At 41.1% G+C, this 27,263-nt stretch overlaps 1 protein-coding gene across 1 annotated transcript in view; it reads right to left on the bottom strand.

Annotated features, from left to right (window-relative positions):
• The window catches only part of LOC126369288 (E3 ubiquitin-protein ligase MIB1), a 131,920-nt gene that overhangs the window by 84,724 nt on the left and 19,933 nt on the right, over positions 1-27,263 (bottom strand). The window contains exon 11 of the mRNA XM_050013649.1: positions 7,076-7,227. Coding sequence (XP_049869606.1) covers positions 7,076-7,227 — 152 coding nt within the window. The remainder of the gene's footprint in view (positions 1-7,075; positions 7,228-27,263) is intronic.

Below are 27,263 nucleotides of genomic sequence, written 5' to 3'. Positions count from 1 at the left end.
TAAACGAAATAAACTTTATTTTGGTTTTTATCAAATTTTCCTTCAAATCTGTCTTGCAATCTTTGAGGACCAATTACTTAGTTTTTTGGGATGTTTCTAAAAGCCTATTAAATGGAGAAATTTTAGTAATTAGTGTAATTTTAGTATTTAGTAATTTTAGTATTCTACGGCGAAGTTTTAACAACTGTAACAAAAACACAACACAGCATACACGCATCAGATTATGCTACTAGTATATTTAAATAATAATAATATTTTTGGTCAAATTCTCACTTTGATTTCCTATGACTTTTTATTTTTGATTTGCCTGTTCTTTAGAATTATTAAAAAATAGTGACAAAATAATGATTTCTGTAGTAACGTACAAAATTTTGAAAAAGCTACAAAATGGGCCATATCTCCTACACCGTAAATAATCGCTAAACATACATAGGGGTGTTTCTGGTAGCCAATGGGCCCCCCTATCTATTTTTTTTTCATTTTAAACGTGAACCTTTGGGTTGGGCCATCCCAATATTACCTACGATTGTAATTATTATTGTAAGCATGTATCTGTTCTTTTTTCCAAATATATATAAATAATTAAATGTTGTTCAAAAATTAATGGTTTACAGGGACAACTTCTTCTTCTAATCCTTTTATCCCCTATTGGGTTACAGGGACCACTGAATATTATAAATTATTATACAAACACAATGTCAATTCATACAAAAGAAATACCACACTTATATTTAGATTAGATTACTAGGGAGAGACGAGTAGTCAATTAAGTTTAGGTTCTACCTTTTATACCAGCAGATTAATTGTTAAGAGTGTAATGAATGAAGAGAACAAACGCTTTTAAGAAACGCGCGGCCAACTCGGGTGATTAAGTGTCTCATTTAAATGCAGTCTCCCGACGCGGACTTCTCAAACGCAAAGGGAGCGCTGCTCGCGGAAAACGGAAGACGACTCTCTTCACAAAAGGAAGGAGAGGTATTTAAATTAGCGTAGTCGCTGAAAAAGTGCACTAACAACATTAGCGAGTGAACAATGGCGGAGCACACAAAGAAACGGAACACCCCGACAAACAGTACTGCGAGCGCGTGCAAGTTGAGCTTGCGAGGGCCGCGCACCGCCCGCATCGCGCTACAAACTTCCTGTAATGACACACAATCGGGAAGAACAGGCGTACCTCGCGAATCAAAGAAATGCTAACTGCTGACATGAAGCAGTGCTTGCTTTAAAGGACGCAGCGTTACAGTGAAAAACAAAGGCCGGCCTTTTGTTTTCGTTTGATCAACATGATTTATCTGTCTGCGCGATACATGCTGCAGAATACGTAATGACACTGAAAAGTGTAAATCACATTGTTCTCGTGTTTTTATTGTCACCAACAAATTAAACGTTTAATGCCATATAAAGGGACTATTGTCGTAAGTCGAGAGGGCAACGAGGTTAATCCGCCCAAACAAATTAGGAACAACATTAATATATCCTCTGTATCCGGCAACTTCGCCGCAATAAGCAGAATGTATTAGTGTTATTTATCTTAGCTCGAGCGCCAACAAAGTTTTAATTGCAAGAGCCGATACAATTTGCGTACAAATGAATTTATTTGCTGAATCCGTAGTGCAATCGTGTGCGGTGCGGCGGGCGGGCGGGGCGGCGGATTATCCGCGTGTGTAGAGCCGCTAATTGCGGGTAACGACTCCGCCACCCGCGCCGCGCGAGCCGCGCAACACGCAATCACCACGCGCTATTCCAATCGACAATGCACATGCATTATGTATATATCTAGCTCCCGAAACCAATATTGAAAATTCATAAATTCCACTCAGTGGGAATGCAAAGCTACACCAGCTTTTGAACTGCTCGCCCAGAGAATCCTACTAGATAGGGCTTACAGCGAAGACGTACACACAAACAAAGGTAAATACGTTTCGTGTCCAGTATAGCTCTCGGCGTTTGTGCTTTACTCTGAAAACGGTTAACCCGTTACACATTAAACGGAAGTTAACATTGAATAAAGATAATCCAAATTTAATGTTTACCTCACGGCCCAGGATCCTTCGATAAGGGTAAATATAAACACAGTTTTAATATTGCCGTGTCTACAAGCGTTTGGCTTGAGGCAAATGGTAATGAAGCAAAGTTTGTTTAAGTAGGTACCTACTGATTTGTTTTTTTAAAATTGATTATCAAGAACATGATTTTATGCCTTTCAAATACCGTGAAATCGTTTCAAACTGTATGTTTTTCGGTTGGTAAATTGTTGTATCTATCTAATGATATAGTATGCAATGGACTGTGCAAAGTGTGCAATGTTCCGTAAATAGAGATACTAAAAGAACAATTGGGCATTGAACAGTTGTTCATCTGTGTACCGAATTATGGAACTAAGTAGTAATTGAATATCCGCGCTGAATATGTAGCGTGCGACTGCTACTCGTAAATTACGAAGAGCAATGACAGCAAAACCAACAGGCAGCAGGCGAGCAAATAGGTTATTGTAGCTAAATGAAAAGGACAACGATGTAAAACGTTACTGAACGTTCTAAAATAGACTGAACAGAATACTTTTAGGCACGGAATTCTGTTGTAGCACTTTTATAGATATAGTAACGAAAAAGTGATATGAATACAACAGAAAATATAAAAAAGTAAGCCAGAAATGTTGTAATAAGAATGTGTATGAAAAATATTTGGGTTTCGGGTGAATATACCTCGCTAGAGGGTGCATTCGGTCCAGCGGAACTGGCACAGCAGTCGGTATCCGGCCTAACAAAAGGGTGATAGCGGTACGTGCGTAAATCAAACGTCGCACAATAACAGCACCTCCCGCCGCCGCCGCCCACCGCGCCCGCGCCCCCTACTCACGGCTCCCCGAGCCTCTAACCAGTGGTCGCTCGCTACACATAAATCTGCTCCACTAAAGTGTGCTCTGCTACCGGCCAGCTGTACGATGGACACCGATGATATTTGTGCCAATAGGTTTCCAATGCCACTGTCTCCACATTTTTGGAAACACCATAACTTTCAGTGTCCGGCACGCGGCCCCTCTCTATATGGGACAACCCTTTTTATGGCAAGCTATTAATATTTCGTAAAAAAAGTCCGCAACGCCAGTACGAATTTTCATCCACTTTAATACCGTACATAAACAGATTCATTTCTATTTGAAATAGGATGTCGTATCACTGGAGTTTACGTGTTTGTTTTGCACATATAACTCTCAACGAGCAACACCGATGAAGCAGTCGGCGAGGCATTACGTTTCTAGTTCGGATGGTACGATACCATCGCACTTCGCTCCATTCGCTGCAATTAACGCTGCACAATGACCATATAAATCTCCCCTGAATGCTCTGTTCGTTCTATTACGTATTCGTCGGCACAGTCCAGCAGCTTATGTGTACTTTGTATTGCAAACTGTTATGTTGTTCATAGATAGATAGGCTAGTGGAGCGTTCCCCGAAAGATAAAGCGAAGTCAATTAATTAGGCTAAATAAGCATGACGTCGGTGAAGGAAAGAGTTTGGGGGATCGGGCGGAGGCTTGAGGGCGCGCTGCCTAATCTCACCTATACGTCTCGAGCCGAAGAACAAACAGCCGCGAGCTGAGATTACGCTCCGAATAAATCAATGTTACGACGCGTTAAAATATTTAAGCTCACGATTAATGCCTGGCGGAATGCGGCGCATCGAGCGCGAGAGCCGCGCCCGCGCCGCGTCGCAGCGATCGCAGCTGCTCGCCTGCCGATGATCACCGGATTCCACAACGTATTAATCACACCGCAATCCAAAACGTTGCTTGACGAACACAATGTTTAACGACGATCCTTCATCTTAATATTTTATTCCGAGATATTTTACTTACATCTGTATTAAGGATTTAGTATTAAAATTCCTAATAGTGATATTCTGTGAGATCTACTCACTGAAAAGGTATCAGTATGTACATAGTTTTATAGCTCCGTTGTCATGGCACGTTAAATAAGTGTATCATCATACATCAAACTGAGGGATAAAATTTGTTTATTTCGCCCAGTCCTTTGAGTAGGGTATATCCTTGAATAATCTTTCAAAATATATTTCAATGCGATTGACGTTTTCATGTGAAACGAACGAGAAGAGAACTTTACAAGTAATGAAAATGGACGTAAAATGAAAGTTCGCCGTCTTCAAATTGAAAGACACTATACAATTATACTCACTTGAGTTTCGATGTATGGACATAGTAAGCCATAACTGAATACATAATAGTACTACGGAAAATTAATTATTATGCGTATCCATCAAGCATTTGGTAAGTTTTAAAATGGATTATTACATTATTGGACGATTATAAAGGCTAAAACGCTTTAAAAATAACAGAATAAAATGAACTATTTGGTACAATCACTGCAAATTACAAGGACCTCGTCCTTCCGGACCTTTCTTTGAATATTGTTAAACGACTTCATTCACATTTAAACAATTTATACAATACTATTAAGTGAATCAACGATAATTTGGAAAACAATCTCAACTTCATATCGTCATCAAACTACGCTTATAATAGCTTTAACATTTACAGTCGAACTCCTCGATGGCGTATAAATTTGTAATTTACGAGGATGATTAACCGGAAGCTTATCGTATCCAAGCAATGTATCACGAAATTGCCATAGAAGTTTTACAAGGGCTCGTTAGGGGAGCTGTAACGATAACCGCAAGAGATAACTGTTTCTAATCAGACGTAATGACATAGCCGCCGCCGCCGCCGCGCCCCGCGAGGGTGTCGCAGACGCGGGCCCGCGCCCTCCGCTCGCATCGCGAGCTCGTTTGTTTAATTTCATTAAGTAAATACGCCTTCAATACCAAACTAGATACGTACTTTATCGGCTTATTACGAAGTAATAAGGCTCACAACATTCCCTCTTCTGCAGAGAACACGTATGAATTATGTCTCTTGAAGATGAAGAAGCGAAAACGGTGTTTGTGTCAGGATACTAGTAAGTGATATTGTGTGATCTTATATGTATGCATGCGTGTAAGATGTAAAATTACGCAACGGAAAAATCAGCTAAAACTTTTGCCAAATTTCTGTAATAAAGATGAGAAGGTCGTTGAATTAAACTCCGCTTCGATATTTATATAGAACTTTCCGAGCCGAGGAGGATGGGTGCTCCTGATATAACGATATACTGGCGGAAGTAATAAAATAAAACGATTTTACATCTCCAGGGGGAAACGAACGTTTTTGTCGAATGGGAAAAGTCGCGAGCGACTTCTCATTCCGCGATAAAATCGAGAACGCTTTACGACAATCTTCTATTCGATTACCGTTAAACAACAATCTTAAAAACGAGTTTCTTTCACTTTCTTAATGCAGACTGAATAACAATGGCCCTAAGCATCAGAAGTACTTGCGACATTACGTAAGGTTGCTTCAACCAAGATGGCGCGCACGAGACTACCAAGTTGCTTAATATACTTAGATACGTTTCACAAGGTAACATCAAATTCCTACTGATATCAGTTTAATGTTGTTCCCGTGAACATTTGTGTACATGACTAAGATAATGATATCTCTACGTTGAATAACGAACGAATCCTATTCGATACGCGTAGATAGATAATACTTTTAGGCGGACATAATAGTAATTTAAAAGAAACCACACAAATCCGATACCAAATAAATAGGATATTCTTCCGAAATAATGAGAATTTTCGCAGTGTAATAAAGATATCCACTATGGTGAAATGAACATTCCTTTCAGAGAGTTTTATTTTGGTATTCCGTGGAACGGTTGAATAAATCCAGGCGGGTACCGCTCGACTAACTATTAGTGATTTAAAAGGATTCTTGTGAGGGCCGTGTGCCGCAGCACGTCCGGGTGTTTGTAATACGCGCGGGTGCCGGGTGTACCCTGCCCGGGCGCGCAGAGTATGAAGACGGCGCGAGGTGACCGCGAGGGCCGCTCTGCGCCGCCGCATAATGAACTGGTCACGTAGCCACATTTCGTATTATTTCCCTGGGACGCGTCACGTGACTTGAATAAATGTGGGCGGTCGTCGCGGGCCTCCAAGCCTCCAGCGCCTCCTCGAACCCTCCACAAATAAACCACTTTACGCACGATTCGCCAGCAGAGATTCATTATTCTAACTCTTGCTCACCGATTCATATTATGGGATCGTTTCTTCTTCAGTGATAAATTTCAGCTCAACAAAAAATCATCTTGTTGGGACCAATATATGTATTGGATAACCATGCCGTCTATTTTGATATCTGTTTTAGGAATAAAAGCGCATGTTTAGTATTGAGAGTATGACATTATGTTGTCCACAATGGCGCACGTACGGCCACGCAACACCACGCTATGCCATTCTTTTATCATTACCACACTCAGTTTCAGAAACAAGCTCGGAAGCGTCTAAAAGATATTTAGTTTTTATTAAAAGCATCATAAAACACGGCGAGAAAGGAAAGTTCCTTTAAAAGAAAACATAACTCGCAACGGTAGAACTTCGTAGCAATTCGCTACGAACTTCTACGAGAAGACGTAGACAGCATTACAGCAGTACTCGCTTATCTTTAGATATTTAGATGTCTGTCTTGATGAAATATTACGAAGTGTCCAATCTAAAATTATATGTAAGTGTAAGGTTTTGTTATTTTAAAAGACAGTTTGCTAAATTCCTTCAAACTACTTAGTTACTGTGCTCCAAGTATGTAACATTATAGCTTACGTCTTACGTAACCCAATTTTGGGTGATGTACGCATGTGCTGCAATGTAATAAGGACATCACACAAGGCGCACACGGCTCACTCTCGGACCGCGGTATTAGACGCGTAAGCAGTTTATTGTGAGGCAGGCTGGCTCATAACTACCCATTCTCGTAGGGATAATGTCGGACAACAAGCGACGTTATGTTTATTTCAGACAAAGTCCACGATATAAAAGCCCACGTAGATAAGTGTGCCCGGAATTTCTATACGCATCTTATACCCATTTGCGGTAATCATCTTTATATTACGTTATTTCAGATTTGAGTAGACTGGGAATGTATTATCGGAGTGCATTGGTGGCGTCACAATAAAATAGTGTACCTTGGGTTGCCGCGCAGTGCGGCGTGGTGGAGCGCGTTGAATCCATTGTTGTTTGTGAGAGTCATGTCAGCGCCATGCTCCAACAGTAGCGTCAACATGTCGTCACGTTTCTTAGAGATAGCGTCGTGCAGCGGCGTGTCCCCTTCGGAATCCTGCAACATGTATTGTAAATATAAAATTCTGTTTGGCTTTAACTGTCAACTATGTACTAGAGCATAAAGTTGCGGTTGGAAGTGTTTGCGTGTTGAAACTAATCCGTGAGAACAGGAAGGCTGGGATCTGGTGCCAGCTGCGACTACATTCGGCTCCTGAATTATAAAGCATCGCCCGTCTCGAGTATCGCGACAATTTTCTAAAACATCAAACCGCCCGAATGAATAATTGAGGCGGCGGAGAAGGCGTTTAGGGCGTGGATTATGGCGACTTGCATAATTTATAAGCGTCTCAGAGTGGTTAAGGCGAGCGAGCAGCGAAAGGCGAGCGGCGAGCTGCGTCGCGATGCTGCCGGTGGCACGGCGAAATCAGAAAATGGTGTCGAGTTCCGTAATATAGGGCGAGCGGCGCAAAAAGCGCGGCCACCGCGTCATTATCATAATCACCGCCTGCGTGCCGCTACGGTGCCGCCCAAGCCGTTTCGCTTTGTGAGCGTGCATTAAGAACCGGGCGTTGTGCTCTGTCATTCCGCAATTAATTTGCAAGGGGCCGGCAGATGAGTGATTCTCATTTCCAAATAACAATAAGAAATGAACACAACTTCTGTTTTATGTACCCTCTTACAGACATACCAATCAGGTGATGATAATTAAACTAGCTGCGATATTGTGTAGTTTAGTATATTCGTTTACCTACTTAATACTCTTATTTGACATTTATACAGGGTGTTAGTGACATCGTAACGAATACTCAGAGGGATGATTCAGACCATGATTCTGAGTTAATATCAAGTGGAATTTTCCGTCGCAAAATTCATGTTATATTTTTAGTTTTTTTTTTAATTATTTTCAATTCTATACTTTTGCGATGGAAAATTCCACTTGATATTAACTCAGAATAATCAGCTGAATCATCCCTCTCAGTATTCGTTACGATGTCACTTACACCCCATACAAGTACATACAGTAGCCATACAAGTAGGTATGGGTGTTAGTGACACTGTAACGAATACTGAAGGGGATGATTCAGACCATGATTCTGAGTCGATATCAAGTGGAATTTCCTGTCGGAGAAGTCATGAAAATTTTAGAGCTTATTTAAATTATTTTCCGTTCTATACTTTTGCGACGGAAAATTCCACTTGATATCAACTCAGAATTATGGCCTGAATCATCCCTCAAAGTTTTCGTTACGATGTCACTAACACCCTGTATAAAATTATAGAATAAACGTGCATGTGAAAATTTAGTGCATGTCAAAAAGCTGACGCAGAATCTGACACTCATTTTGGGAGCAGTAATTCAAAGCAGAGCAAACTCCAATACAGACGCGAGGTAATTCTGTGCAGGATAGCGGCATTAAATTATTAATCGTATTGGCATATAGATGGCCGTAACAGCCTGTAATTCATGCTAACGCAGCCGTGAACATTACACGCAGTTGCTAATTATTGACAAGTACCATCGTCAATTTAATTAGTTTGTGATCCGTGTATTATTGCGTTCGCTTGAAAGAAATTACAAAATATATGTATGTATCAACTCGTATGAAAGAAAGAGGAAACCAAGAAGAAAGAAAAGCAATATTTTATCATTCATACGTAATTTAGCTTATCGAATCTAGCGCGTACTTCTATATTTGGGATGTTCCGCGGAACTCTTTCCTTCTTGGTATCTCCCATTGTGGGTACTTATACGAGTTGATACATATATTTTGGAATTTCTTACGCGCCACAAGGCAAGTCCCGCGGATTTCAATAGAACTAATTGACCATCATACAAAGTCACAAGACACTGCGACGTCAGCGCCCCCGGCCGCAGGACTTTAGGTGTCTTCTGATAATGAATTTATGTAACTGTGTGAAAGAATAAATAATAGATAAGATACGATATTATTTCCATGAGTACAAATTGACGATGTGATGGTATTTGCTGTATTAGGATTGAATGGTGCTGCGATAAATGCATATTCAGAGGGAAGAAGAAAACTTTTGAATAGCGAGTCATAGTTTTATTACTAAACTTATTTATATATTTAATAAACATATTTGCTGTGTATGTTTAATAAATTTTGAGCGAACATACGTATGTGTAGCGATACGAAGACATAGCACCGTTCACCAAACGGCGCGCTAGAAATAAGTGTTGAGGCGAAATAAGAAATTTGATTTACGCGGCAATATCCACAGGTGCAGCCAAGCGCACCGTGCACTGCGACATATATCCTTCAGAATATTATATTAGCAACATAACGACCTCGCAACATACTAAACATGCATACATTTTAATTTATGAACAACTTGCTTGTACCAATCAGCACGTTTACGATATCATAAAGTCACTGTACAAAAAGTATGAAGACCCACGTTAACTTTTCCATGCATTTCGAATGATTTTTGTTGAATAACTTTATGTTTATATTTCTATAAATATTTTAACAACTAATTTCGCAGTAACAAATAATTCTGTTATCTTTTGTTTGTTAAAAATGCATTTAACACGCTGTAATAAAAGGATAGTAAAACGCGGGAAGTAAGGGATGTTTCTATGGCAGCGGAGGCTAATCATGTAATAAAACAAAAAGAGCCGCGGTGGGCGGACAATAACAGTACAAAACAACAAGGTAATTACTCAAAGATAAGACCGACGCGGCGAGCACGGAAGGCAGGCGACCCGGGAGGTTGGTGTGACCGTAGGGCCACGAGGCCGCGAGGCTGACACTAACGAGACGCAGCCTATGATAAAGAAAACCCACGTTTACCTGGTACAAATTACATAAGAAATACTAAATATGCATTACGTAAACAGTATAAAAGGTCAGGTACTAAAATAATGTCTATGGAATGTACCAAAACACGATTTAAAGATTAAGCCCTTATAAGTATGTATCTTAGACGATGGATACGGGCCTCTGATACTATACTAAGTACATTTAGAGCGGCTGTAGGTTTGTCTTCCGACAACTTCTAGCACTGCTTACAGCGATGTATTATAAGGTTTGGATATATATTCCTATGCAGGCCACGCGTTGCTTTGTGGATTTGTGGAGGCTTTTGGGCTAGTAGCCAAACCAGTTACCAGATTCCAAAAGCCTATCGATGGCCTGACTCGGTGCTGTGTACTGATATGCATCAATAGCCGGGTCTAAAAGTTGTATGAGCTATATGTAGTTGGTCTTCTTCTATCGTGTGGGCTGTGAGGTGGAGTACCAACCTCATCAACCCTGGTGTCAGGGTTACTATTGAGCCGCCAAAGGCCCCTGACATGGCTCATGTAACGACTACTTACTTACATCAGTAAGTAGTAACCGGGACCAACGGCTTAACGTGCCTTCCGAAGCACGGATCATCTTACTTTTTGGACAATCAGGTGATCAGCCTGTAATGTCCTAACCAAACTAGGGATCACAAAGTGATTTTTGTGATATGTCCCCACCGGGATTCGAACCCGGGACCTCCGGATCGTGAGCCCAACGCTCAACCACTGGACCACGGAGGCCGTATGTAGTTGGTAGGAACTCTAAATAAATTGTAAACAGTCGCCAATCCGAAGACTGGTACCGATATAATATGAAATATTTGGAACGACTGAATGGCGTTGAGTTAAAGGCTGGAGCAAAGAGTTAATAAATATTCAATTTCGTTGCAATTTGCGTCTACCTGTGTTACAGGTACAAATTATAATTAACCGCTTATTTCAAGGCTCTCAGCGCATAAGCACCAGAGGTGATGTCAGCGCTGATATTGCGCAGCTTGAAATTACCTCAGGTTAAAACTTGCCTTGATTAATACGTTAGCTCAAAGAATGATTTTGTGATTAAAAAGGGGTAACATTATTAGACGACAACTAACGTAGGGCAAATTACTCTAAAATAACGTGAAAATGACAAATATTCATAGTTAACGTGTGCACGAGCATATAGACAAAGGCGACACGAACAGGAATTCAACAAGCAAAGCACGCATACTTAATTGGAGAACTGGTTTACGAATTCCGAAAGCAAAACAGTTTTCGTAAAAAGTTTATTGTGTGAAATAAAACTTTGTACAGAATATAGCAATTTATTCAGACACCGTTTGGAGAGGCGGATGAAAACAAATTCAGCAAAGCCGGTGCTCAACGGCATCGAGGCGCGGCTTCATCATTGACGAGGCAGAAAGAAAACAACTAATTGTTTAATTCCAACCCATTAAGTCGAGTATTACGGGAGGATTATTCACGGGCCATATACCGCGGCGGCGGGCGCGGTAGACTCCGCCGCACGACCATGCCGCGCTGTCGGCTTCCATTATGCTCCACTGTTTCGCTCCACCATTGTACTACAGTGACTTTTTTGTGCACCATTTTCTAGCCATAAAAAATCATACTTGTTTTTATTCCACTATTTTCCCGGCTAACTTATTGATTCTAATTGATTGACTTTTTGCAAACAGCTTACATTTACAGCGAACCATGTAGCAATAGTGCGAGTTCGTGGCTCATTCAACTGAAGTATACATTGATTACACTGTATTCATGTATTTTCCTCAAGTAGATCAAAGTAGTGGAGCAAAATGGAAGTTGTCGCAATGTCGCACCGCTACCGGCACACACCCATTTACATCTAACTGCCGATTCAGTACGATACATTACGCATTACAGACACCTCATCGAATGTTAACTACTGCCTATATTTAAGATCGGAAAGTTATTAAGCGTGCTCCACCAGGCGGCCTCACTGCGGGTTGGAGCCTCGAAATTAAGATGTAGTTTTAAAGAATTTTATTGGATATATTAAAAAAAAAATACGTTTAAAAACTAACAACCAACTACAGAAAAATCACGCTCTAAAAATATGAAACAAGTCGTAGTCGAGTTTTATTTTTTATTATTTTTAATATATCCAATAAAATTCATAATAATAATTGTATATACCTCTATATATACATAGCGGTCAAACATATAACCTTCCTTTTTGCTTCGCCGCAGTCGGGTAAAAAGAAAAAAGAGTGATGAAACGAAAGGTGTACTTTTCTGTAGTCCTCCACACCTTGCTATTTGAAAAGTGAGGCTACGCATTGGATGGTCTGTATGCTGAACATATAAATATGTTTCTTTTTATTTCAAGTGAGTACGTTATAAGTAAACCCAAATTAACCATTATTTAGAAGTTGTTGATATAATATTGTCATCATTATTACATCCCCATCAATTACAGTCAGTTCAATCAATACTGTATCATAATATGAATAGATAGAAACAAACGGGATTCAGGGAAAACAATAAGTAAATTGTTATATTTCACAAATGGTGATTGATGAATGAGTTTGTTACAAACCGAGATGATTCGATCGCGGAATAGCTAACAGATTGTTTAGAATTTTGTTGCGGGAAGTTGAAAACAGGAACGGAATATAACGAAATGCACGTCCAACGGTCGGCATAACGTGGAAATTTGCCAACACGGGACGTCCGGTGTACTTTATAAATTTATGGAAATTCGACACAAGATAAAAGTGTTTGTTGAACGGCGGAATTTAATGTACAAGTTGTGTAAGTGAATTAATACGGCAGTCGGTATCGATAATAATTTGTGTGGACTCAATGCGCTAACTAGCGCGGTTCTGCTCTAGCTGGGTATCCTCATCAGCCGCCTTGATTGATTGTGCGGAAGTAAGCCCCCGCACTCTGTGCGCGTATTCCCTCACATGTGTGCCGTGCCAAACTATACAAATCCTAGATTAAATACTTAAACATCGATCGATATTGCCTTCAATACGTACGCAGCTATTAAAACATACGGCTACCGTAACAAAGTAAACATCAACATTGGATAAGCATAAAGCAAGATAAAATAAAAATAAAAGTTTAAAAACTAAAACTTTACTATGGAACTCTTATTGTTATGTATATTATTTTGAGGTCTTATTTATTAAGGGAAGATGCTTCCGATACGTGTTTTATGCAAGATTTGGAGTTAAAACCTATCTGGAACATAATTATCGAGTAACGACAAGCAAACCCGCAAGTAAATGTCCTCTAGAGGGTGTCACATTGAATTTAGCGTGAAGTCACATAGCCTATAACCACCGGTCAATCAAGACGATACTCCACACCTCATTTGTAAAATTCTGACAGGTTGTTTAGAAGTTGGAACAGACGTGCATACACAAATATATCCATTACATACATTCATACATTACATACATACGTATACATAGCGGTCAAATACATAACACTCCTTTTTGCTTCGCCGCAGTCGGGTAGAAATGTGTAAAGTTGCGCGACAAGCTTGTTGAAAGCTTCATAAATCGGGTAGTCCATTAGTGCTACAATATCTCGGCAACGCAGTTCTTTGTTATTCAACTGGTCCGTGGCCCGGTGAGCACTCTGCTTTAGATATCGGAAAACGTTAATGTACTCTGCGAGATTTAGCGCTGAGAGAGCGCCACGTCCTGCGAAGCGCATGCTGCATTCCCGCTCACCGACATCTATTTAAATTCCACAATTTAAAACTTTCAACATCGATAATTCCTTCCTCCCCGTGCAACCGTAATCGAATCCAGAATCTAGTATTTCGATCTTCGGAAAATATTTCGTACCAACCTTTGAAAAGTAATGAAAACTTTAATTAAGTAAAGAATAAAAAAGTTACAAAAAACAAATTGACATGAGAATAGGGTATAACAATGATCAACAGTCTGACAGTCGGCTTCATTACATTAGGTTTTATATACGCTTATATCAAGACAATTTTCAATGAGACAAAGGACTTTTTGCGGTGGCTCGCAGAACTAAGTAGGATAAATAATATCGCCCTAAGATGTGTAAGCCTGCTTCATGACCGTTTCGTCGGTTAATTAATTTTGAAATAAATACGATTTATGTAAGTAGATGTAGAGTTATAATAAATTGACACTCTTATTCCTTGCCGGCATAGACAGAGACCCTTTTTAATTCCACCCATTTTAATATTTATGAGTAATGTTACAAATTAGTAACCCGTAGACAAAATCACCTAATACGTGACGGTTAAATTACAATTATGCGTAAAAACAAGGTGTAAAACTAAAAAAAAAACAGTTTTCCTCTTTATTTCGAGATAATTGCGGATACATTGAAGCAATCGTACAACGCATTACGCGCGAGCGCTTGTCCCGTGACAAACACAAGCAAGCGACAGTTATTACAAGCCGGCTGCGTAAAATATTCGCCCTCGCATTTTCAATATCAGCTTGCGAAGTTTCAGCAGCATTGTGAATGTTCGGGAAGGAAAGTATTTATTGGGAGAATATTACCTATTGTGATTGGAGTGTGTCGGGCGAGATTACGGCGCGAAGTGAACGGCCTTTTTCCGACCGTTTTCCGAGCTATCGCTGCGGCCTGCGCGCAGGTGCCGGTAATGTGGCACGAATCGAACTTGGGGTCAAAAAGCCCGACTTAGCAACAAAGCTTCACCTATACGTATATTTCCAATAAGTACCCGCGTATTGCGCGTTTCTGTTCGACGTTCCCAGTCATTATTGCGTTGTTTCCGAGGTCCAGCGACATTCATATTTCCTAGATGAATTTTAAATATTTTTTGTAGCAATTCCTAAATCAGTCGCTGTAAAATAGGTTTACTTAGAACTTTATAGGAAAAGTATCTGGGTAATAAATATGAGAGGCGAGTGGCGAAGAAAGAAACCATAAAATTTCAGGTGACGTTGGCCCTTCCATAAATTTATCGACAGCTCGTGGTAACTGGCAATAAGGAAAATATTTATGAAGTAGACCAGAGCGCCCGCCGATTTTCATTAGCTAATTTATCAGGTCCCGACCGGTCATACTCATACCATTGATACCTCTCCTCGACTTTCGTTGGAACCAATTATAATTAAAATCATAATTTAAAAGCGTCTGTTGTTTAAAAGGTTTCAAAGCGTTTTCCTGTACAGTAAATTATAATATTACGTTTTACCTTGTGCTAAGAGTTAATGATGTTACTTATTAATCTTGATAACACTAAACACAACAGTGTATGTCGGCACAAAACCGTGCTCTAGCTAGACTGAACATAATATCCACGAAATTCTAACTACGTATAATAGTTTAAGATAATATATACTATATTGACCTAATTCAAATCCAATCATGATTGTACAAACAAATAGTTTAACACCGCAATGTTTGGAATTACAAGTAACGCGGGGGAGTATTACGAAGGCTAATATTTGCATTCGACGTTTGGAACAAAATGAGGGTAGCTAACTTCTGTCTAGTGTCTCGTACCGAATTGGCACGTTTAATTGAACGCCTGTTTCAGCCATTAACGTGCGGGACAACAGTTATTGGCAGTGGGCGGACGTTCGGGCGCATAGATCGCACAACCAGCGCATGTCGAAACGCTACGAGTGGCGAATGTAGCACCGTGTAACACGGAGCGTAACTCCACACTACACCTCGCGTCGTAGCACCGCCACTACGTGCACAAAGCCCAACTACTTTTTGATTTATTGCCTATAACAGGATGACAAAACAATGTGATAACACGTGAAAGAGGAAAGGAATATTTTCCATTTTATTTACACTCTCGTGTTCGCTACCAAAAATCGGAACCTCGACTTACAATGTGAAATCTGATGCAGGATGTCTTCAGACAAGGAAGATATTCTATAAAAATATTTTAGGAAATATCATTCTTTCTGAATGTGACACGGCCAATAAATCCTATAATGGTGTCGTAAAATTTCGGCGGTATTATCTTGGGAAAACCCGGCTATTTTACATTCACCTGCGAGGTTTCCCTCCGCGTCCAATTTATGTTAGTGGGCACAAAACGAACGCTGACAAATGTGGAAATAAAATGAACATACGTTTTATCTGTACGCTCTCGGAGTCGGCTTTCGTACTCACGCGGCGGGATGCCGGAGGGAGGGGGGCGCATGGCGCCGATGTGAGCGGATTGCTTTACAAGAATTCACATGGATGTCTGCCGAGCATTCAACAAAATGTCACAGTTCAAACTTTTATTTCTAATCAAAGCATTTTTCAGTACCACCCACCTGCACTGCTTATATATTTCAGCTAATTATAAAACGAGGTTCGCTTTTAAAAGGAACTGTTCCATTCACAAGCCTCAAAACCACATTTTCCGTTACGGACTGAACATAAAAACGGGACTACAAAGAGATTGTGGTATTTTATGTCGAAGTAGATTCTACGAGTATGTATCTGAATCGCTGCCATTTATTATGGAAACGTCTTAAAAATCCGTCTCTGGAGCGACCACTCGGGTAGTTCTTACTTACGTACGGTACAGCGACGAGCGAAACTAAGTGGAACTTTACCCAGGTCGTCGTGTATAAAAAGAATTTTTAAAATAGTTCAAGATGTAACAACGCTCTTTGCTTGCCTATGTTTAAAAAGTTCAGGTTTTGGCCTGATGCAGCGAGCTTCGGAACAAAAAGGCATTTCATAGATACATTAAATATTACATGGAATTCTATAGTCTCTGCATACCCCGGTGGGAAATAGGCGTGAGTTTATGTATGTATTAAATATTACATTTCCTAAAACAGAGATCAAGAAAGAAAAATATTTCGGCATACCTAACCGTCATACAAACATTTTAATTTACACGAGAATGGAGATATAATAAGAAACGACTAGAATTTAATACAGGTGTGTAGAGGGTGGTACAGTTATAAAGCACTTAGTCAACTTCCGCAGATAAGCACAACTTTGAGCAGGTACTTTTCCACCTCGCTGCGAGTTTCGATAACCTCTTACATCTTTATTTACCACATTTGATTTGTCTTTAGCAAAGTTACCAACCTCGGTGACAGATACAAACGTAACGATATGTCAATGCTTATGAAGATAAAGCCGGATTAGAATAATTTTGAGAAATGTACCTAAATGTATGTATGTACTTAAATGGAGAAACGGGAATGAAAAATATTATAACAGCAAAATTGTACTTTCTTCTTTCAATCTCAAATTAGACTTTATTCTCATGGCGTACCTATACTTTTTGCATTTTTATCTACATTAATTTACTGTAATAATACAAAAGTGCTTTCGCGCCCGGTGAGCTATTTCCCATAGTCCCAGAGTAATTACACGGCGGCGCTCACAAAGGCCGAACGAAGAGCGGCGCGGGAGGCGGCGGCGCGGCGGTGCGCGCAGCCACCGGTAATGCATTACCAATGTTCGCGCCCTATGACTTTCAAAGCACACAACTCCAGAAACTATTACGGGTATTTAAGCCATTCGTTAGAAATACTAGGACGGTACTAAAATTCCGAAGTAATTACCGATGATTCTGAGAATCTGTCGTGCCATGTCATTAAGGACAATCTACTTTATTCATGATTTGGATCATTGTTTTTGGATATTCAAATTCCGAAGCTTTGAAGCAAACACATACCTAACATTAACGAGAAGTAAAGACGGGACAAGTAAAATGCAAAGTTAGTAAGTTAATTTAACTGAACAGCCACCAGCTGCAGGTCTCGAAGCTATAATGAGTATAGAAGAGTGTGGAAGCACATAAGAGGCTTGCGTTCAAAGCGCGCCGCTACTCTAATGAAGCCGTAAAGGAGCGAGAAATGGGAAACCCGACACCGGTGCGCGCCGCCGCCGCAGCTGCCGTTATAGTCTCCACGCGCATAAGGAACGAATTAGAAAACAATAACGACTATCATGCCTAAACCCCGGATCTTTCTCTAAAACTTTCCATTTCTATTAAGAGTACACCCTGCACGGTTTACACGTGTTATAGTGTAAATCGTAGTTATCCTTTAGTAAGACAAAAAACAAAAGAAGTTCGATGTTGATTCAATATCGACGTTCATGTAACCTATACATTTAGATATCAACAGTACGGTAAAGGGCAATCTGTTCGCAAATGTCAATGTAGAAGCAGAGCGGCACGAGAAAATGGTACAATGGGGAATAACTAAAAAGCAGATTCAGATCACGGCTCTATGTTAACCGACGAACGAGTTCGATATTCGGCTGATGGCCCCCGTGCCCGCAGTCCGTACTTATAATCTAATATTCGCAATTTACGAGGATCGCAGGAGGGGCCCGCCGGGAGTCGTAGCCTGTCATCGCGTCGACCTGCCTGCCGCCTGCACTTACCCCACCGTTAACTCTATCGTTGTACCTCTTTATATTTTTTACGAGGCTAATGTTGCATACCTGATAGCGTAGCGTTTATTTATTCATGAATAAGTGAAATCAAGCGGCATTGCAGACGTCATACAACTACAAATTATTCGGTTCAGTGTCCTCTAGACGTTTGAACTCAACGGTCACTCAAGGACTCCGTCGAATTATTTCGCTAAGAACTGTCTCCAGATATAATATGTATCTGTTGCTAAGTTAAATTAATAGTTGTAATTCCGATTACCTGTAATATTGTTTGAACAGAAATATGTCCTTTATTCCAAATATATAGCTAGTCAAATTGTGTTCGCTTCACACTGAAAGGAAGGAAAGATAACAATAAAGTCCCTGAGCGCACGACCCACAGGTAAGTGGAGAAGGATGCTCCAACATTAAACTTAGTGCGAGTATATGTGTCTGTGTGCAAGAAAGGTAAACGAGTGTGTACACACACACCACATGCATACATACGCACAACTCACTATGTATTACTATTCTGCTGGGATAGACAAATCATAAAATTACCCGTTTTACGAAAATGCGTACCGTGCGTAGTTTTATTATGAAGTCCCCGTTTAATTTAGAGAAACATCTGATAAGGATCCTCTAGGCTCTACTATGTCACCTGTACACCATTAACGATCCTCTTGCATGTACCGTGAGAAATATGTGACTGAAATATTATTTTAATTTCATTCGAACATATGTAAGAAAAATCTCGAAACAGAAGATAAATGATGACAGGGAAAAGAACTATTACTAAAAGTAAGGCTATTGTATGTGACGCTTCGATTGGCTACGAAAGCCTCGGCACAAAGTCTTCTCCGGATCCCGTCACACTTAGGTAAATCTCCAATATCCGCCTTGATCGGCTCCAGAAAAGCCACACAATATGAATGAATACCGCTTCAGAATAGAGTTAAACGTATCACTACAACATCCGATCCCGAACCCATATGCGTGTATACGTTGGAATATTTTATGAGATCATAATGACAGATAAATATATATTCGCTTTTATAAGCCGATTAACATTTTGTCCCTTTGCATTTTCTCTTGTTTCGTACAGATAAAGTAATGAGTATTGACGTATTCGTAAGTGGTTGTCTGTTGGAAGTGAACATCACATAGGTACCTACGTAATCATAATTTAACTACGTATAAGTCATACTGAAGAACGCCTTATGTCGTGCTGATCACCATTCACTTCATCTTACTTATCTAAGACAGAAATAATAAAAGTGGTTAGTCAGGATGACTGGCGATTCTGCTTATACTAAAAGGGATCATAATATAACTGTAAGTGAAAACTAAACTAGAAATAGGCCCAGGGCATATCTTTTGCCATCGTTACAAACAAATGTATCTGACGTGTCTGTTTTCGTCTCATCATTTATCACAGACGGGAAAATAATTTAGCTGAATTCATTTAGGTTTCTAAAGCATTAAATCAACGTTGCCCATTCACGGCCGGAACAAGAATCTGAAATGACCATTGTCACGCACACAATACGAGATAAAGAGGGGACATTCGTATACAAATTCTAAGAGTAACCCGTAGTGAATGTAAACACATATACGTACAATAAAAGCTACGGCATATTTACTCAAATTTGAATCGGGGACGTGAGGAGTCAGCAGTCCATTACGTGACCGTTAATAGCATTCAGGCGGGGAGCGGCGGCTCGCGGCAGCTAGCTCCTCGGCCCAAATCGTTACTCCGAGCCCGGGGCGGGGAAAGATCTATAAATTACTGAAACGACAACTCGTTCCGCGCCAGATAAAGCTACGCCGCAAAACAATGCTCCGGACGAATGCCTCAGTCGTTAGCAGCCAGAATCGCGCATCTTTATGAACTGTTTACTCCACGGATTCTCAATTGTCTTTGATAATTGTCGTTATACTGCTCTTTTGTCCGAATCTCTAACGGCGTTGATAAAATATACACAATTACTAACAGGCTTCTACCTTACCTCAGTTTGCCGAAAGGCAATATTAAAAAAACAAATACACCAATTATGCACAATGTTACAAACATTTGGAAGCAAGTACAATCTTTCTACCATAACATGCTGAATGTTAGAATAACATCGACTATCTACCTACTTCTCCAAGGACCATGAAATGTAATGATTCTGGGAGCTTAGTAAAACTAAAATATAAATAGGTACTCTCGGGTAACTCACGACTATCCCCAATTTTGTTTCGCGTTCAAAGGCGAACGTTTCTGAACTTCCAATAATTTAATAAAGAAAGTTTATTGGAGTTAGGGAAGCGTGCGTGGTTGGCACGCTCGCCGCAAAAAGCCGAAAACTTTGATTCAATTAAAACAGAAAGTTGGAGGAAGAAGTTACGAGCGCGGACGAAAGTGTTCAGCGCGGCGAGCCGGCGACGGCGACGCGCGAGCTGCCCCGCCCGGGCGGGCGCCCGGGCGGGCGCCCGGGCGGGGCAGGCCACAACGCCGCGCGCCGCCGCCGCTGTCGCCACCTCCGCTCTAAATCAAAACTTACCACCAACTCTCTGTACCGCATGCCAAACACACACCCCAACTCTTTTGCATCGATAAATTCCCATTGATATTTTACATTTGCATAAGTAATCCTAAAAAATACGGGTATTCATCCGTTTCACTTAGCTAATCAATGTTGATGAAATTTTACCTAGTCAGATTTTGTGTATAAAAAAGCAAGTCCGATGGGACAGGGCCGTGTAGCCTGCGAAAGTCGCTGGTGGGGAATAAGGGGTGACGAGCATTGTTATGCAAATTGAGGTCGTTATTTCGCTACGAGTGAGGAAAGAGCGCGACAGCGGCCGCCCAGGCCGAGCTCACAGTTGCCCCCGCCGCGCCGCACTGAGGAAGACGCTTTGCATAATTGGTAATACAAGTACATAGGTTGTGCGGATAGCACTGCGTACCGGCTTACCCGGCTCACTCCAAGTATCGCCGCTCATCAGATACGAGCATGTCGAATGGAAACGCCGAAGGTACATACCGTTAAGGCTCATTTCTCTATATTCCACATAGTCAACATGAATTTCTTAAAGCCTGACAACCTTTCTACCCTTTTAATAATGGGAATATTGTTCTGAACTTTATGTATCTGTAGGTATATCAAAGAACACTATTAATAACATTATAAATATTGATTCAGCTGATGATTAAGTAACCATATGCTAAATATTCAAAAATATATCTATAAAAAGACTTACCTTATTACATTTTGTTAAGTAATTGCTTAGTCAGAAAACGACTGTACAATATGAGCCAAATTAAGGAACACAGTAGATTGAAGAGGAGTTTACGTTGGATCCACCAGTTGCTCTAAGCTCTTTTAAATAAGTGGAAAAGGAACGTCTGACGTTGACATTTAAGAGGCATACTATGAAAATAAGAACATGGATATTAAATTAAATAATTTGCGACGTACGACGCGATGTATGGGTCGATGATAAGTACAATTTGTGTTATAAATACAACAAGGTTCGTTAGTGAGCACAGCCACATAGCAATTCGGACACGACACGACTCACGGTAAATTCGTGCGGGGACTATAATAAAGCTGATTCTCATAAAACCATAATCGGCCTGAAACGCCGTAGGAGACCATTTTTCACAGCGTAATCGACATAATTTTTCCTGCTCTGCTGAAATTACTAAAGTTGTAGCCATCATATTCATATTTTCGGCCGAATTAGCCAATATAATAAGTTTCAAAGAGTAAGAGACGACTTTTAAAAGGAAAAGTTCTGCAAAAGCACGTAATGGCTCATCCCGCTCACGATTCCTGCGCCCGAGGCTGAACTGGCGGACCGGCAGCGTCAAATAAGTTTCTAATTGCTTATATTACCAAGTTATATTCGCTCTTGGAGGTAATTAAGTCATGAAGTTAAAACCACATTCGCGTACTTTACCAGAACTGAGATTTTTGTTTGAATATTTCTCGCAGTCGTGAATTAGACCATTTCGAGTGTGAACGTGGCAACGTAAAGCACTTAGACATAACTCAGCCGCAAAGGCACCTCAACCCATTGAACCAAAGCGGTGAAATGCATTCGCTCGGAAAAGTCATGAAAAATACCCTTTCTTTTTTACGATGTAAGCCCCTTGGAGAGGTGACAAAACGCTGGGTCGCGGGCCTCGGGCTGTGGCGTAATAAAAGTGTCGTACACGTGACAAGCGCGCTCGCCGTGCCTGCAGCCCGCTGCCATGCCGCGCCGGCGGCGGCTGCAATAAATACAGCTCAAGACTACCACCACTGACACCCACACCTCTCAGACACATTACTTACTCCGCAAAGAACACCGTTCAACCCACTACTCATAAATACAATTATGTAATTCCGCGCAAATCGAACATTGAATTCCTAAATCTGAAAACACGGAGATCATTAATAACTCGATCACAAATCACGGTGTGAACCGCTAATTACTAATTGCGGTGCCATTCCCACTATAGACTATACAAAGAGGAAATGTATAGGAATAATAAATGAATAGGTACAGTTTAAAAGCTGCAACTTCAACTACAACATAAACAACAAGCAGAACGGGAAGAACGTTAAAACTTTTCCGAAGAACTATACTGGTGATGCTCACATACGTTTAGAGGAAAAAGGCGAGGCTTCTCTCGGGTATGAGGGACATAAAAAGAGAATAATGTAATGTTAGAGTGGGCAGACGCTTAAATTCAGGAGATATGAAGGAAATGTGTATGCCATTCTTGCTTTCAAGTTGGCAATAACGCTGCGGATATGGAGCGTGCTCGTGGCGTTACCGGGGCAGTAAATTAAGCACCTACGGCGAGGGGGGCGCTCCTGCTGCCGCTACCGTCTCGCCGCTATCTTATACAGATCATTCACTGTCCGCCGCCGTGCCACCGCGCACCGTGCCGCCGCCGCCGCCCTGCTAAATCCTTTCTATATCAATCTATACCTCTATAAAATTGTATACCGAATTTGATTACAAGGTACAACCATCAAGATAATTACATGTATAGATATTCTACTTTCTTGGAACCTCCTTAAGAGGAATGGATTAACCAACCGTAACTAAAAAAATAGTTATGCGATAGTTAAACCGATGCTGCGACGGTCGTATTTTGATAACTTCTGAGCCATATAAAACTTATTTAAAGCGCTCGTAAAATAAAGAAGGCCAGCATTCTTAGCAAACCATGTCGAAAAAGAATTTTGCGGAGGAAAATAAAGAAGGCCAACTTAAATTTAGTGTATCGGTCTGGGAGTGTTTACGAGGCAGGCCCCCGAAATAAACAAACCGACAGTAAAGCACAAAGGCCACGGCTCTGGGAAATGGGTACCCATTCGCTATTTCATCTCCCTTGACTAGCAAATGAGTTTTCAGTGCTCGGTTTTATAACTGGTAATACAATGGAAATTAGACAGGTAGTTCTATTACATTCCGTCGTACAGTCGGACTAGACTATATTGCACAACAATAATAAAAACATACTTAACAATGTTTATGTCTTACTACTCTTACTCAAAGAGAAGTTTTAAGTGTTATTTTCAAGTTAGTAAACAAAAGGAGACAGTCCAACATTGTAGGCTTCTCTATTTTGTACACTAGAGGTAAATACTAGTAGTAGTCGTAAAGGGTAGAAATGGACACAATAGGGTGTGAGTTTGCGGCGAGGGGACGACGCCGCGGCCGGCTCCAGCTTTCAACGAGAATTGCTCGGAAAGGCAAAGTTACGTGCGCCCCAAAACTCTTGCCAACACACGTACCTAGAAACGAGGTCATATCCCGTCAATACCGCTCAGCTCACGGTAAAATACAAGTAAAGCAGTTTTTTATTTACCTTCTTCATTTCTTTTCGCAAACATCGACGTAGTCATTTCTCAGAATAATTACTTAGTGTTATTGTGTTTCTTTTATAATGATAAGTAATCTTGTCTTGTAGGTATATCTGCGATGACAACGGTGAATATAGAAAAAAACCTAAATGCGAAATCCTAAGGCGATTCACACACGGCACCGCGCACCGCCGCGGAGGACGGCGACGGTGAAGCGGATTTCGTAGCGGTGCTCCGCGCGCTGAGGCGGTTTACGCGCCTATCCGCGCGGATGGATTTAACGCGGTTTTGGACAGTTTGATCACAGACACTGGCAATAATGGACGCAGAAGTGGTGACAGCAATCTGGCTCTTGTGGAGTAATTTAAGGCGCAGAGAGAAAAAAAAAAGAAGATATTGGGTTCATCCATTTTTGCGAAGCAGAACTCGAAATGGGACATTCATATTATTCTATAAAAGTTTTTTCATGTTCCAAATAGCAGAGCGACTTTCAATTTCCGAAATAAACTTCTCGACATCGAAATCCATTTTTAAGTTGCATTAACACGTCCTGCACTCACGACGATTCGCGCGGTTATGCGGTTCCTCGTGTGCTAGGCGCCGCCCCTCCGCGCGGATGGCAGCGCGGAGGGGCGGTGGCGGCGAGAGCACCGCTTCACCGCGCGGTCGGGCGGTGTACGTGTGCGAGGCACCAACGGATTTCAAACAGGCCAATGCGACATGAGAACCGCCTCACCGCCCACCGCGGCGGTGCGCGGCGCCGTGTGCAAATCGCCTTAATTCCGATGTTACAGTTATGCGATATGATAAAATTTTCAAAAGAATGTTCAAACCCGCATTTCAAAGAGAATAGCAATAAATGTTTGTGTTACGTATCAAAAGGCTGTCATTTTTAAAGTGTGTATCGCATGCGATAGTGCGGTGCGTCGGGGGCCGGGGGACAGAGGGAGAGTGTCCGGATTGCGGAGCGTATCGCAGGGCCGACTGCGGCGGTCGAGGGCGGATACAAATTAAAACATTAACAATAGGTAATTCCCGAGCGCCTAACGAGCGGCCCGCGCCATTATCACCCGCCTATGAAACTGGATTATTTTATTGTTAATATCATAGTGTCCGACGCCCTCCCGCCGCTTACACAATTATTGGAAAAATAATTTAATCCGATGTTATTCGAGCGTGTTTCAGTGTATTGTTTATTGTTTTGCCATTAATTAATCACCAGTGATGCGGCAGTTTGCGAAACCACTAAAACAATCAGACAACAAAAAATAATGCAGAAGTTGAAAGAAAATGTGACCATAAAAACACAGCGAGCCGGGAGACGGCGCTAATGAGAGAGCATAAAGCGTGACGTCGTAAAGCCGGCGCATTAAGCGTCCGCTGCCAGAAGCTGCCCGTAATCTATTCGTAGCTATTTTAATTAGCATCGTAGTAATAATAAAGCGAGGGTGAAGTTTTTGTGGCGTCTCCGGCGATGTTTCCCCAGGCGTGGCGTCGAGCCGGCCGCCCGCCGCCCGCCGCACTACCAGCTCGCTCCTCGATAGGGAATACTTAAAACAACTCCTCGCTTGCTAAACTTACCAACTTCGACGAGTCAACAAGCTAACAGCAATTATGAATGTATCCAACAAAATACTGTTAATATTTAAAAAATTCTACCTACGCAGTTTTTAAAGAGAAGAGGAAGAGGGGCGATTTTGTCTTGAAAATAACTTTATCTTTTGTTAAATACCTCTGTCGATAAGTCGATTTTCACTAGTAAATTAATTAGACTAACCTTCAGAAAACGTGTGGTTATCATATAAACTGAGGGATTTCGGTCAACCAGGGAGAGGTTATGCATATTAAGTATCAATAGGAAAGCAGACAATGACGGCACGTCAAACGAGGTGGATCCGGCTATACACAATCTGGCTGGGCGGGGTGCATCGCAATTGCTTCCAGTGGCTCTCGTTTCACGCACTGCTTGCCGCTCTAGCAATAGAACAACACTCGCTCTTGCCAAGTTTCCACAATATCTATGTACGCTATTACATATTCCGAAATTCAGTCCGCTCACGGGTTATGTATGGATTTAATAAATGTTCTGACATGACCGACAAACTTTGTGAATTATAATGTTCCCAACTTCCTGTACAAAAACGGGAAGCTTTGAATGAATAAACAACAGTCTACAAGTTATCCTAGTTTATAGCAAACTTCTCTTTTAGTTTCATAATGTAACGCCAACATGACACAGCAAGTGTACTGTAGTAAACTGCTTATAGTTGTTGCCCAAACGAAGGCAAATCAATTTCGTAATTTAACAGGAAATCGACGAGTCAGTTTCTATCTAGCTAAAGTTACGCAACGGAGGGCCGAAACCTCAAAAGCAGAGTAAGCCCCATAGGATGGCATTACATTTCGCTATAAATTTCATCCGCGTAGTTCCGGGACTCAATTCTCCTGATCTTTCATATAAAAAGCCTTTTGTTTTCACTGGCTTCGATAGGTGTTTCCGATCGGAGGGACAGACTGTAACGCTTGATATTAAAAAAGTTTTTCTATAAGGACTGTCTACGGCGGGGGCGAGGATTCCATTGCAATTAAGCACGATCTTAGTTATTCTTTTCCATTCTCCAATTTTGTTAAAGCTCCTCTTATTGCTGTGTGCCTTCTATCTAATACCCCTCCGGAGCTATGTGACTGTATAATACGTAACGAGAGTATATCAGACAAATCTTTGATTGTACAGAAATAAGGAAAACATATATTTTCCTTGAAACTATAAGTTCACATAAGGAGGTAGAATGAGTAAATTCAATATACATAGAGATGGAGGCCCATTTGTCCGGCAAAATGTCGCTCAGGTCAGGTGGCACACGGTGAAAGCGTTGAAAGCGTTCATAAATTTACACGGCGGCAGGCACTACGGGGCCCAGGTGGCGCCATGCAAGCAACTTCCCTAGAAAGCCTATTGCCGCGACTAAGGAACGTTACTTTATTATGATCTCCGTGTTCACGTTGTTATGATCTCATCTTCTTTTTTCTTCCATTAAATTTGTTTTTATAATTAACTTTAAAAGGGCTCCGGCAGATACCGTGAATCTG

This window comes from Pectinophora gossypiella, chromosome 1 (genome assembly GCF_024362695.1).
Source record: "Pectinophora gossypiella chromosome 1, ilPecGoss1.1, whole genome shotgun sequence".
Classification (NCBI taxonomy): Eukaryota; Metazoa; Arthropoda; class Insecta; order Lepidoptera; family Gelechiidae; genus Pectinophora; species Pectinophora gossypiella.
This window is presented reverse-complemented; position numbering and strand designations above follow the sequence as displayed.